General features: G+C 39.0%; 1 protein-coding gene across 3 annotated transcripts in view; it reads left to right on the plus strand.

Annotated features, from left to right (window-relative positions):
* Nucleotides 1-14,253, plus strand: part of npas1 (neuronal PAS domain protein 1) — an 89,424-nt gene that overhangs the window by 46,563 nt on the left and 28,608 nt on the right. For all 3 annotated transcript variants that reach the window (XM_020708259.2, XM_020708260.2, XM_011482551.3), the window contains 2 exons: nt 2,161-2,316; nt 3,463-3,701. In XM_020708259.2, the coding sequence (XP_020563918.1) occupies nt 2,222-2,316; nt 3,463-3,701 (334 nt within the window). In that variant the 5' untranslated portion in view covers nt 2,161-2,221. The remainder of the gene's footprint in view (nt 1-2,160; nt 2,317-3,462; nt 3,702-14,253) is intronic.

Genomic DNA, 14,253 nt, shown 5'->3' on the forward strand with positions numbered 1-14,253 from the left:
TTGTAGGACATTGCTTTGTTTTTGGAGGGAATACATTTGAAATGTAGTCCCAAAAAGTTCACAAAGAGATAAACAAAAATACCACACAATTGGATCATAGCTTCTGACTTAGATTACAAACATCTTACTAAAAAATGTTGTATTTGAACGATTCGCCATCTAAGACAAGCAATATGTATCACACTACCAATATACATAGGGATCAGTTTGAGTTAAGAGCTGTATAGCTTGAAATGGTAAAGACCTGCTTTGGCTTCTCCTCCCACCAACAGGTGTGCTGGCAGGAACAGCTGTTTAGCTACATAATGAGTGGGACATCACACCATCCAACCAATGAACCTAATGTATCAGAAGGCAAACAGAGAGGAATAATCATGTAAAATCAGCCTTTACATTTCTTTTATGTTGACAAGTGGGCATTAAAAAAACTCACGATTGGAATCTTAATCACGAGAATTAAAGATTGCACATTTTGTGATTTCCACACAGACATGACAAATGTTTTGTCATCCATTCACCTGCTTGCAGGATCGAGCCCTTCCACAACCAACACGTATCCTTATCTTAGTTGACTTAGTTGGTACTTTTGATCTGCACTAGAAGATGTTTCATCGGCCAGTCGGCCTTGTTAGGCAAATGTGAGAACTCGCCTTAACACTGGTGTGAACCAGGTAAAGAAGCCTCGTCCTTGCTGCAATTCAAACATCTAACTTTATTTGTTAACGAATCCTGGTGCAGTTCACATCTGTGTGAATACTTTCCACAGACTAAAGACATTAAATTATGTAAGAGCTGCACATTTCAAATAGGGAAAAAGCAAAAAAACAACCCTGACCACAACTCAAGTCTGGAAACATGAAAAATGCCTCCTGGGAGAACATGGTGTAGGAAGGAATTGCAGCTGATAGTCAGAGAGCTAGCAGTTTTTTTTTAAATTTTTGCTTCGTTTCCTGTTGTACACATCGCTTTTTGAGTAATATGGCTCTTAAATGAGCAGCTGCTGGATCTCCATGACTTTTCCAGACCGGTTGATCTGCTTTGGCCTCTGGTTTGCTCCTGAGAGCGCAGTGGGGCTACAAACCAACAGAAATGAAGGGATAAGACTGATGGACTATCCCAGTGAGAACACAATCCTCACACCAGAACCCCAGTCTAACTATTTTAATATTTCGGAAGAATGAACAGAAGCTTTATTAGGATTTAATAAATTACAATAGTGCACTCAAATGTTTTAGCTGTGAATTTATAATGTAAGTATGTGAGTCAGGTTTAATGCAGCTTGGATTTGTTTAACAGGCACCTCTCCATCCTCAAATTTCTGTTTCCTTTTAACCTCTGCTAATATTGTATTAGTAATTACTATTTTTAAAGGCAAACTATATAAAGTTTGCATCTCTTTAACTACCTGTAACATGGATTATGTCCCAATTCTGTACCCAAAAAGAGGCTTGCAGCTCTAAAAAACAAAAACAAATGTTGGATGATTTTTAGTGCTGAGTTTTCACTTTGATGACATGATTTTTTTTTTAAAGCTGCATGATGGTCTCACCGCACATCTTTGGTGGACGATTTAAAATAAAAGTACATGTATTTCTACTTTTATAAACCAAAAATGATATTACACATTCTCTTTCTTGCATTAAAGCTGCTCCATGTTTTATTGATGCTTTTAGACTAAGATGCTTGCCACAGAGCCAACATTTGTTAATACACATGAATCCAGGTGTTCAATTGAAAGGGGTAGTGGGTCAAAAAGACAAGATAAAGGCAGATTGCGAACTGTTTGATTTTGTGATGCATTGTGGTAAGCAGAACTGGCTTTGACTATCATGGAGTGGGACTTGTCATTACAATAATTGGAAATTTAGGTATTTTTAAAAGTTTTAGCCAGTTATTCTGTTGTTTTTTTCTTGATTTTTATGTTTTTATTTATGCATCTTCCTTACAACAAACCATGCTTTTTAAATTTAAACTAAAGCAAGGTTTATTTTACTTAATCTCTTCTCTATATTCTTAAAACTGTTTTTGTAACCATTCATTTATTGCTTTTAAATTGACAGGTCTTGTTTAAAGTTGCAAAGTTTTTTTCCTGGTATTATTAAAGGCCAAACCAATGACTTTTTATCCACTTTGTGTGTGTTCATTCTTATGGATCTCCAGGACTGAGTCTTTCACAACCAGAGCCAACCAGAGCCGCCGTTAGCAGCGCAGACCGCACGCCATGGCGACCATGCCGTTTGTCAGCGAGGGGAAATGTGTGAGCGTAGAGTGGGATTTCCTACAAGGACTACTTGCCAAACCTCCCACTTTACCCTGGTGAGACACCACACAAACGTACACGCACACCGCTGTGTTGTATAAGCTTGCGTGCATGCCCATGAATTAATCGCCACAAGGTGAAATCCATGTGTTGACATCCTTGCAAACAGTGACACCCCAATGAAGAGTGTCCCATCGATGAAACAGAACGCACAACACATCGTTTCTCCACAAAGCCACATTTCAGCTGCTCACCTGCCAATCCTGCCAGATCTGCGAATCCCCTCCCTTTCAAGAAGATTAAGTAAATTTGGCTGGAATTATTAATGGAAGTCATTTACAGGCGGATATAAAAACTAAGCAGAATCAATGTGTGTGTATTGATTGTTCTTGGTGGCTGGGGTCGAGGCAGTATAATAATGAGATGTTACAGAGGCTGGCAGGCGCTCTTTGAGTCCACACACACCTGCGGAGACACACTGATGGTTGGACGAGGGTTTGGCGATACAGCAGCTGTGTCACCTGATTAAGATATAAACAAATGTGCACACAGTGCTGCAGCTCTTGCTCTTTTTTTTGGTCCCACATGGATCAAACTCACACACACATACACACACCCTTCAGTCTGTCTTAGGCTGAAAAAGCGCACACACATGCACACACATACACACACTTTATTCCAGCTCAGCAATGACACAAATTGTGAAGTGGCTGTGACAACATAATTCCACCACTCTGGCCCCATTGAGGAGAGTCAATACCCAATCACAAAGACAGGCTACCTGAGCCCCAGCCCCGCTCTGTCACTCTGCCCCTCCCTCCACTATTGATCCCTCAATCACAGCTTCAGCTCAGTCGCCCGGGACCAGATGAGAGAGGGGGCAGGGAGGCAGGAAAATCAGAGATAGGCAGTGAGAGATTGTGTGCCTGGCTGGGCTCACTGGATTATAAAAGAGTACTCAATATAAGAAGGAAGTTTGTATGTAACTATCAGATCAATCTGGTCATGACACGCAACGCCACGATTTGTGATATGTATTCATAAATTGTTTGCCTTGTGAGGTCATTTTGCACAAAATAGGAATAAATCAACAGGTACACAGTAGTGATACATGCAGCAGTTATATGGAATCTTTTGCTTTTTCTCTTTAACTTAAGTTTTTCCGTTGTATTAATTTTGTCTTCTGTCTCTTAATGTCTTAGTCTCCAGAACTTGCGTAAAGAAAAATCTCGGAATGCAGCTCGTTCTCGGCGAGGGAAGGAGAATTTTGAGTTCTTCGAGCTGGCCAAAATGCTTCCACTGCCTGGGGCAATCACAAGCCAGCTGGACAAGGCGTCAGTCATCCGGCTGACTATCAGCTACTTGCACATGCGCACCTTTGCCAGTCAGGGAGACCCGCCGTGGAGCCCTCTACTGGAGGGCGACAACAACTGCAACAAAGGTGAGCAAAAAGTGAACTACTACTGTGTGAGATGTTACCAAGGAGAAGCCAGGCATCCATCTATTTTCCAAACCCACTGAATCTCTTTCTGGGTTCCTGGAGCCTATCCCAGCTACGGTTGGGCGGAGGGTACGACCTGAAAAGTTTGCAATCCATCACAGAGCCCGAAGAAGCATTATCTCTTTTCATCAGGTTTTAAAAATAAAATGGAAGGCGAGCCAGGTCAGTTCACTGTTTACCCTCCAGGTGACTTGTTACACAAATTAGTTTCCATTTGTTTCAATATATATATATATATATATATATATATATATATATATATATATATATATATATATATATATATGTTATATGTTAAAAAAATAAGTAAACGCCCCTCTCACCCTTCCATGGGTGGTTTCTCACACAAGCTCAGGTCCTTTACCATAGGCCTGGGAGCTTGAGGGTCCTGCGCAGTATCTTAGCTGTTCCTAGCACTGAGCTTTTCTGGACTGAGAGGTCTGAGGTCTTTCCAGGTATCTGTTAGCCACTCCTCCAGCTTGGGGGTTACTGCCCCGAGTGCTTCAATTACCACATTCACCACCACTGTCACCTTCACTTTCCATGCTTTCTCAAGTTCTTCTGAGTCCCTGGTATTTCTCCAGTTTCTCACGTTCCTTCTTCCTGATGTTCCCATCGCTTGGCACTGCCTCATCCACCACAACGGCTTTCCTCTGTTCTTTATCCACCACTACAATGTCTGGTTGGTTCGCCATTACCATCCTATCAGTCTGGATCTGGAAGTCCCACAGGATCTTTGCCCTCTCATTCTCTACCACCTTCGGAGGTGTTTCCCATTTTGACCTTGGGGTTTCCAGTTCATATTCTGCACACATGTTCCTGTATATTATTCCAGCATGCTCCATGTATGCTTTCCCTGCCAGCATCTTACACCCTGCAGTTATGTGCTGGATTGTTTCAGGCGCCTCTTTGCACAGCCTACACCTTGGGTCTTGTCTGGTGTGGTAGATCTGAGCCTCTATCGCTCTGGTGCTCAGGGCTTGTTCCTGGGCTGCCAGGATGAGCGCTTCGGTGCTGTCCTGTAGGCCAGCCCTTTCTAGCCATTGGTAGGACTTCTTGATATCAGCCACTTCAGTTATGGTCCGGTGGTACATCCCATGCAGGGGTTTGTCCTCCCATGAGGATCTGTCCTCCAGCACTGCATCCTCTGCTCTCCATTGCTTGAGACATTCACTGAGCACACTGTCAGTTGGGGCCTTGAGCTTGATGTTGAGCTTGATGTTGAGCTTGATGTACTCATATACATTTTGTTGGATGTTTCATTTTTAGCCGCCTAAAGAGGTACACAAGAGACTGTTATATATATGTGTGTGTGTGTGTGTATGTATAAATATATATTAATACAACTGTATTGGTTAGTGGATCTGTCTTACCCTGATCTCTCTACCCTATTTTTTGTACCGTAGTTTTTGTCACATCCTGTCTAGAGGTGTCAACATGTCTGCCCCTGCAGAGCTCCGAAACTGGTGTCAAATGAACTCGATAAAAAGAGGTTCTGCTTCTAGCTTTTTAGCACGAGTTTATTCAAAAAAGAGTCTCTTGATTCCGCCGCTCGTCTGCAACACAATCGTGAAGATAAAGCAAAATCTCTCCCGATCAGCTATTTTAGAAGTTATCTTAAGTTTCTTACCAAGCATTTATCTGTATATTGACTGATTTCTGTTGTTGTACTCTTAAATTATAGCACGAGGTTCATAAAAATCCCACCTCCCAACAGCTGTGTTGAATATCCTATTTGATCTAACCTCAAGAGAATGCAGACTTCTGTAGTGTGGTTTAGCATCTAATGGGTGGATTGTCAGTCATAAAATCAGCTGAATGACAGTCTTGAGGATATTAGTCCCAACATTTTGGTTTTTTTATTGACAAAGCACATATTTTGTCCGTAGACAAATGAAAAACAAGAACAGAAGCTTTAAACTTATAGCCTTTGGGTTTTTTTGTTTTGTTTTTTGGTGAACAAACTTTTAATCTGCTTTATACAGTTTTTTCTCTGATATGTCATAGTTTTTTAAATTCTCTGTAAGTGTAAATATCTTTATGTAATGTAATTACGTAGCTGTCATGTGTCAATATGTGCAATTTTATATTTTTCAAAATTAGTAAATGTACAAAATCTCTTGTCTGATAATAATCATATTCATCCAATTGTAAAATCCCTTATTTTGTAAAAGACAACAGTTAATTGCATAAAAAAACAATGTTACACTAACCAACGTGTTGCTCCAAACATTCTCATTTTTTTTTCCTAAGCAATACTTTACAAACAGCAAAATACTGAAGGAGACTGGACTCTTGTTTTAAGACTGGTCTAATCTAACACTTCCAAATTTTGGAGGTAGAAAAATTATTATGAAATTAAAATTCTAACCTAATTATTTGTAAATAAATAATAAATGGAAATAATACGGCTGCTAAAACAACAGAGGAGCAGCCATATTGCAATATCATCTTTTAAGCTTTTATTGTGGAATGATTTGTGACATATAGACTGGCATGCTGGAGGACAATGTTTTATGTGCACAAAGGGCAGGAAGCCTGTAAACCCCGTTAGCTCTCTATACTCAGCTGTGCAATTGGCTAACATACTCCCACCCTCTGAGACACAAACACAAGCAAGGTTTTATTAGTATCTGTGAGCACATAAACAGTTTCTGTTTCACACGCTTACAAACATACATGTGCATGTGATTACGTAGACTTTGCATAAGGATGAGTGTGGCCTATAATTTATGTGCTGTTTGAAAGAAAGAGAGGAAAGGGGAAGATGCAGATGACACACAAAGAGGGAGAAAACTATTGGAGCAATCTGTAATTACAGAAATTAACTATAACAAGGACAGTGTAATTATACAGCCTGTCTAATTGCTACTATTACTGAGGGGAAACAATGCAGCTACAGTACAATTATAAGTGTGTGAGTCTGTCTGTGTGAGTCGGTGTGTGTTTATCCCTGATCTAAACTAATTTGTAGAAATGTGAGAAAAAGGTTTCCCTCTTTCTGTCTGTCTGCACGCTTTATGATAATGTGTGCAGCAGATTTTGGACAAGATTTGATGAATTTTGGAGTAGCAGGTGTAGTGTTACTGGAGCCAGAGCTGTGTCACTCTGGTAGTACCTACCCAGAAACAGTACTATCATAGATCAAATCGAGATGTACACTTCAATATATTTTAATATAGTATGATCAATATATTCATTATCCTTGAAACCTTTTTGAGTTTAAAGGCAATTTTATATTATGTGTAAACTTACATTGTGTAATGTATTTACAACTTATAGAAACTGCACTGGTCCAAGATAATACTTCAACCAGTGCACAAGCTGATGTACCAAAGTTCACAATTTTATAAGCAAATAAAAAGTACATTACACTCTGGTCAAATTATTTCATAAATTGTAAGTGACAACCAATCAGACACTAGTAGGTGAGGTTAAAAAGTAAAAGTTATAAATGTGTATGTGCTTATTAAAATAAAAAAGAAGGTCAAAGGCAATGAGCTCTGACAAAACAATGTATCACTTTGCTTTTTCTTTTTTTTTTAAATCAGACTTAGCTGTCAGCTGTCAGGGAAATAGTCACAAAAAAGTCACAAAAATTATGATGATTCGCCATGAAAATAAACTTAGCAAGCCAGCAAGAGGCAGAGTTGCAGGTGTTGACATACATAACACTGTTGGAATGCAGTGTTGTTAAAACAGGCATCTGTCAAAAATTGGAGTGCAGAAAGATCCAAATGCAGAAAACCAAAGGCATGTCACTATAATAAATCGCTGACTTACAGTATTTTAATCTAATCAAGCACCTTAAGTTATAATATCCTTTTTACTTAACTAACGATCATCAGCAGGGTGTGCAGGTGATTCAGAAGTCCCCTTGCGATTTCCACACAAACTACACTCTGAGTGTTTAATTTACCAATTCCTAGCAGTCAGGCTGCGCACAAGGGGCGCACTTATCGCGTGCAGAGACCAAAATTTGGGGAGGTTAAAAAATGACAAATCCATTTCTGCCTAGTGTTTGCTATGACCTGTTGCCCGCAGCATGCCTGTGGAAAAAAACATTTTCGTTCACCAAATGATCTACGACCTTGATATTTCACAAGGGCCAATTGCATGTCAGGTTACCCGTTTTTATTTATTTATTTATTTTTACCCCAGACAGCCCGTATCAACCGGTAGGGGCAGTTGTGACTAGGCTTCAACCATAATCAGTGCAGTGACGGATACTGACACACAATTAACAGGATGCTAACAGCATTTGTGGGAGGCTAATTAACAATTCACATTAAATAAGGCAGCAACTTCACCTCTAACTCAGTTACTTATTGGAGTATGTAACTAAAAAATAGTTTGTTACTTAGATAAAAGGCATTTTGCCAACTCTGGTTATGCACATGTTTATATTCTTCATTGGAGATCCATTTCTAGCATATTAATAGAAGCTGTTTAACACGGTGTGTTCTTTTATGCATTCCAGCTTTCATTAGTGACTGAAATCACTGCCGGTTTAGACCAACGGCTATTTCTCTTTGTGCTAATTAAGAAAATATGAAAAGCTTTTTTCCTGAGCCACTTCGAACCCTTGAACACATCTCTGATCAACTGTGAACCATAGTTTAATCAAATGTATCATTAACAAGGGCTGTACCCCATTCAGAATCTGATATTTTTAGAACCTTTTTACCACTGGGAGAGTTATTCAAGCAGGTCACACAGTCCCTGAAAACACAATGCTAATTTGGACATCAGTTTGAACATGTCTACCCACAATGCATTGGCAGGGTTTTAAGTGTGATGCATGACTTTAATTCCGTTAGTGGAATGTGGTCCAAGACGTGGCTGAAAGGGAGAGGAGGCCGGAGAGAAGGGGAAGGGACAAAGGAGGCTGCATTCCTCCATATTCCCTCTTGTCCGAGGGTTTTGGGATGGACGAGGGCCAGCGGAGAGGGAAGGAAGGTGGAGGAGAGGAGAGGGGATGGAGCTGAGGGAAGGGGGGGCAGAGTGGCTTTTGTCTGCTTCCCACGTTTCAAAGCCAGTCTTGAAAAATGAATAGACAGAGGAAAATCAATTGCATGACCTTCACAGAGAGAAAGAGAGACAGAAAGAGAGATTGAGGGAGCTGGAGAGAAGGAGAGGCAGATGGACGGAAGAGAGCGAATGAAAGGGAGAGGCTGAAGGCAGGAAAAGTAAAATGACCCTTGATGTACGTTCCCATTTGGTACGTGTGTGTGTATTTGTCATTGTGTGTGTTATGCATTTAATGCATTTATTGCACAGCACATTCAAGGACTATTTGAAATCATTTATATTTTAATACCTTGATATTGAAGAATTTTTGCTTTGAGGACATTTTTCCTCTCTATTTCTACCCTGTAAAAGAAGATAACTCTAATTCTTTTTTTTTTTTTTTTTTTTGTAACCAGAGCTGCTTCACACATTTCAATTGTTCCTAATAAAGTTGTCCTGACCACACGGGTTGATGAGATGGTAGCAGCAGCATCACTAAAAAGGCAGCCATACGTCTTAAATCAAATGAGCAGAGAAGCATTTTCTTCCTCTTGCTCATTTTATTTGTTTGTCTTCCTAAACTCTTTGATAAGAAAACCACCTCCTCCACACTGCAGTTTCTTTCCTCACTGCTTCTGCTTGACAGAGACTTGGAATATGCAGTAGACGCACCTGCCTGCTTTTTTCTCTGAATGCTTTCCTGAGGGAAGGTTTGCAGTGGTGATCTCACATCTTGTGTCACCTGTAGCTCCAAAACATTTTTTTAGAGGAACTGTTCGCTTTATAAAAAAATCCTTTTGATTACAAAAAAGTTCTTATAGATCATTAATTAAAACAAATGAAAGACTGCATTACTGCTGAATTTGACAATGGGACTTTTGCATTTTTAAGTTAATACAAAATAAGAAATAATAAAGGCACATTTAAAGAAAGCAGTGGGAAGAAGCTCAAATAAAGTAATTTGTTTGACACAATTTACAGACAAGGAAATCAAATCTGCTTTGTTAAAACCAATCAAATGTTCAGACAAACAATTAAAACAATAGAAACTTAAGCAGTTAATAGAATCCATATTAATCAGGATTACAGCTTTCCTCTATCAAATACTGAGCAAAAAATAATAACTTTTAGCCTGGAGTGGAACATTGTCACAGCAGAATCTTATCTAAAATCATTAGGAAGACTGTTCTAGATTAGTTTAACTCATTGTAAAAAAACATTTAAAACATCCTTATGCACCCATGTTATTGTTTTCATTTAAAGACCTCTACAGGTCTGTTTATGTCACGTTTCATAAAGAACGCACACAAAAATGTACTGCAGCATTTGACCCACACAATTCTTACATTCTTGGAAAAAGAGATTAAATTAAAATCTCTACATATGGGCAAAAACAAGATTTGGGGCTTTTTGTGACATAATGAGAGGTAAAAATGAGTAAATAGTAAGCATGTTAAATTTCAACAAAGACATTATTTTGTTCTCCCAAAGGGCTGCCAATACTGGGATGTCCAAAAAGACAAAAGTATGTAACCCCATGACCCCTATGGATGCAAACATTCATTGAACCACTTCAGCTCCAGAATTACCTTAATTTAGCATCTACCGGTACTTGAAAGCAAAAACATGTGTTTTTTTAGCTGGATAAATTAAGGCATCAAGTGTTAATTGAATGTATCTTTTTAAAAATAAATGGTGAATCAGTAAGTGTTAGGAGTAAGGTATATTTTGTTTGTTTTTTGTAAATGTCCATGGAACCCAGAAGAAAAATCCTTATGCCGGCAAAAAAAGAACCTTTATTTATCAAATATTTTATGAATTAGTAAGTCACTTGTGACAATCAACTGCATAAAAGTGGATTGTAAAAGGGTGTGCTTGATCAATTTTATAAAGGTTTTATTATGAAAAGAATATTCTGGTGAGTTTTGTCAATTTTAAAATAATTTGTCACTAATTTGTTAGATATGAATTTTAAAACATTTTGATACCCTACCAAAATAAATAATCATATATCATTAAAAAATAAATAGCTTCAAAATGCAACTAATTTGCATAGTGTCTCGGTGTGAAATGAGCTCCAGGTTCACTGGACTTTTAAATATGTGAATTTTCCTTTGTTGCTTTGTTCACTGCTGCTGTCAGCAGAAACCATGTTAGACATGGTTTTGTAATGTACGTTTTACATTACAAAACAAACCAGTGTCTGATAAAAAAAAAAAACAAATTAAATACGCAGTATAATCTTATAGACACAATGAACCTTTTTGAATCAGAAACCATGTTAGTTGCTCACAGAGCACTCAGGTCCTCTGAGGACTCGATAGCAGTTTTTTTTAACTGGAATGTACATTTTCAGCAGAAAGGATCAAAGTTAATACAGTGCTGATGATTGTTGCTAACTTTTCCAGCTGTTTTGTGGGCGACCGCTGTCCCAGCTGCTGCATAATAGCAAGAGACCAACCTATATGGAAATCCTGAAGTGCCAGTACCTTCATGTACAGTACTGTCCAAAGGTTTGGACACACCTTAACATTCATTTGAATGACAAGGTGTGTCCAAACCTTTGGTCTGTGTTGTATGTTATGGAGTTTAATGTGAATTTAGAGAGTTTTTTCTGAAGTTTAGATTTTTGCTCAGAGTTTTTTTTTTTCATGATTTTTTGTTTGAGAACACAAATGAAACATGGTTTTATTATGTCATCTACAAAAATTGAATGTGTGCAGTTCATTTATTTAATATATTTTCAAAGGCTCATATTTTGTGGAATTTACTATTAAGTTCAGATGCAATATACTTTTTTGATGGCAGGGATTTTTACAGCCTGTTGCTGAGCTTTTTTCTTGTCTTTTGCTCATACCAATAATACGTAGATTTGGAGTTTGTGAACCACTGTCCTTCAACTTACACCATGCTGGGCAAACTAGCTTTTAGTTATGACAGGTAAAGAAGGCTTAAAGCATGTGTCTTCTGTTTTTTTTAGCATTTTTACATCCTGGAATTATTGCTTGAGGTTTCATAAGTCTTCTTTGCGTGATTTTGGCATGTTAAATGACTTGATTGGACTTGGGAAAAGGTTTAAATTGTTGTCCTGATTGAAGTGAATCAGCAAGTGGAGAAGGGGTTAAAGAGATATTGATCCTGAGCAGACTATAGAAATCAGAAACAGATCTTTAAGTTGAGCAGCAGAATTGACAAAGATTTTGCACACCGGAGACGGTCTACAAGTGTTTCATGGAAGAAGGTTTTTCCGTATTCCTTATTTTTATAAGTTGTTAATTGCATGTAATGAGCATCATAACAGTTTTTGCTTAGGTGATTCAGCCTGTTTATTATGTGAGAAAACAGAGACGTGCTGGATGGCGGGTGGAAAACCCCTCAGTCTGTTCCAAGTACAGTACAATGACAACTTACTGCCGGCAACAGGACCAGCTCAAGTGTTTTACTGTCTGGATGAGTGAGGTCAAACACACCTCTCTCCTCCCAACACTGATGACATTGACTTTCATTCTGCCTCCACTCGTTCCCCTCTCCTTCCTTTCTTCATTGCCTTCGTCCCTGCCACCTCTCTCCTACCTTTTCCCAATCCCCCCCTCCGCCTCCATGTCTGCCTCCCCTCTAATTCGCAGTGTTTAAAGCAGCCTGAGCTTTTAAAGGAAGTTAATTGCACTCAAATTATGTTCGACCGCAAAAAGAAGTGAGGGAGCGATGGGGAAGAGACAGAGAGATAGAGGGAAGGAGGCAGGGGAGGGATAGATGTCAGAGTGAGGAGATAATTGTGCCAGAGAGGGTCTTCGTGATTAGGGTCACTTTCTTTGGCTCATTCTGTCAAACGGCCAAAACGTCACATACAGATGGTGGGGAACACGCTGGCATGTGATCGGTCCTCTTTTTTTTTGAAAGGGGGAGACTACAGACCAAACTTGACAGACAAAGACAAATAAGAAGACGGAGAGAGGAGGTTCAAAGAGACTGAAGGAGCGGTTCAGAGTGTGCTATCTGTTGGTTCCCATGGTAACACCCTAACCTGGTTAAAAAGGTTGACACTACTGTGGGGGTGGAAAGGAAGATAGTATGTGTGTGTGTGTGTGTGTGTAGGGGTGTGTGTGTGTGTTCATGTGTATGCACAGCCATTACTTGTGGACTTAACTGGGACTAAATTATGTATTAGACAGAAGTATAATGAAAACCCTTCAAATTTTTCATTCAGTCATGTGAATCCTTTCTTCTCGTGGAGCACTGGGGAGACCCTGAGCATTGACCTGCGAGTCAGACTATAATTAACGTGTCCGATCGCACCCTGTCCCATTCTGTTTCTTATTCCCACAATGAAATTAAACCTCACAGCAGAGCCCTGGGTAATGAAATGGGATTTTAAGATTGCCGTCTACTTTCAGGTTTTCTCGCAAACAATGTAAAAGCCTGATGAAACACTGCTCCATGTTTGGGTCTAAATATTTTTTTCTTGCCGTTTCTTGAAATTTGTTTTCAGTCAAATTATTAAAATTTGGGTAAAGGTACAAGGAAAGTGCTGGACACTTTAGCTCTAGTTCACCGCCACAAGGAGACAAACATGAAGTCCTGGATACAAATTACAGATTACAAAAAAAAACAGGTATTTATTTAGGCAAACTTCCTCATTGGACTGCCAATAACCAACACACTACAAGAAAACATGTGCTTTTAAGTTTGTTTGTTTTCCACACTAAAATATCAGATGAGCTCAGTCGTAAAATCTAGCTTCTTTTATTTTTGACAGTTGGTGAAGGTGAAACCATTTTTACCAAAATGTCATTTTGAGACAGTAAATCATTCTTACATGACATCTTGGCTGGATTGCTGTTATTCTCTTTATTTTAGAGTTAACCAGTCATCCCTCTCACGTCTCCAGCTGGTCCAGAACCCTGCTGCTCGGGTTCTGGTTGGAGAGCATAACAAGGACCAAATCCCTTCCATCCCGGCTACCTTTCACCGCCTTCTGTGGATTTCAAGTTTCTTTTATTTTTTTTTCCAAGTCGTACCTCTCTGAGCTTCTCTGTCCTTACACCCCAACTCACTCCACCCCAACTTTTCTGTTTTAGCGATAGTATTTGTCGTGCACGAACAGTCAAACATCTCATTGCTAAGTTAGTTTTTGTTTAGTCTTTTGTGGGAGACACTACTCAATTCTTGATTCAAATCAGAATTTAAATTTGTCCTCTTAGTTTAAGCAACACAAGCAGTAACCAGTCACACAGCCATGAAGGTATGTCACAGAAATGAGATGGCATTTAAAATCAATTTCAATGTTGTTACATTTTGAAGCACAAACGTGCTGACCTTGTCGCAGCCGCACAGCCCCATGGGAGAATTCCGTATTGGCAGATTTGATATGAAATTCACCTTTTTAACTTATTTATTGGTCGTTTGTGGGTAAAAAAAAAAAAAAAAGATTCACAGAGAACCAGGAGGTCTGAGCAACTTATTTTGAGGTATTATTATTATT

The sequence above is a fragment of the Oryzias latipes genome, chromosome 13, assembly GCF_002234675.1.
Source record: "Oryzias latipes chromosome 13, ASM223467v1".
Taxonomy (NCBI): Eukaryota; Metazoa; Chordata; class Actinopteri; order Beloniformes; family Adrianichthyidae; genus Oryzias; species Oryzias latipes.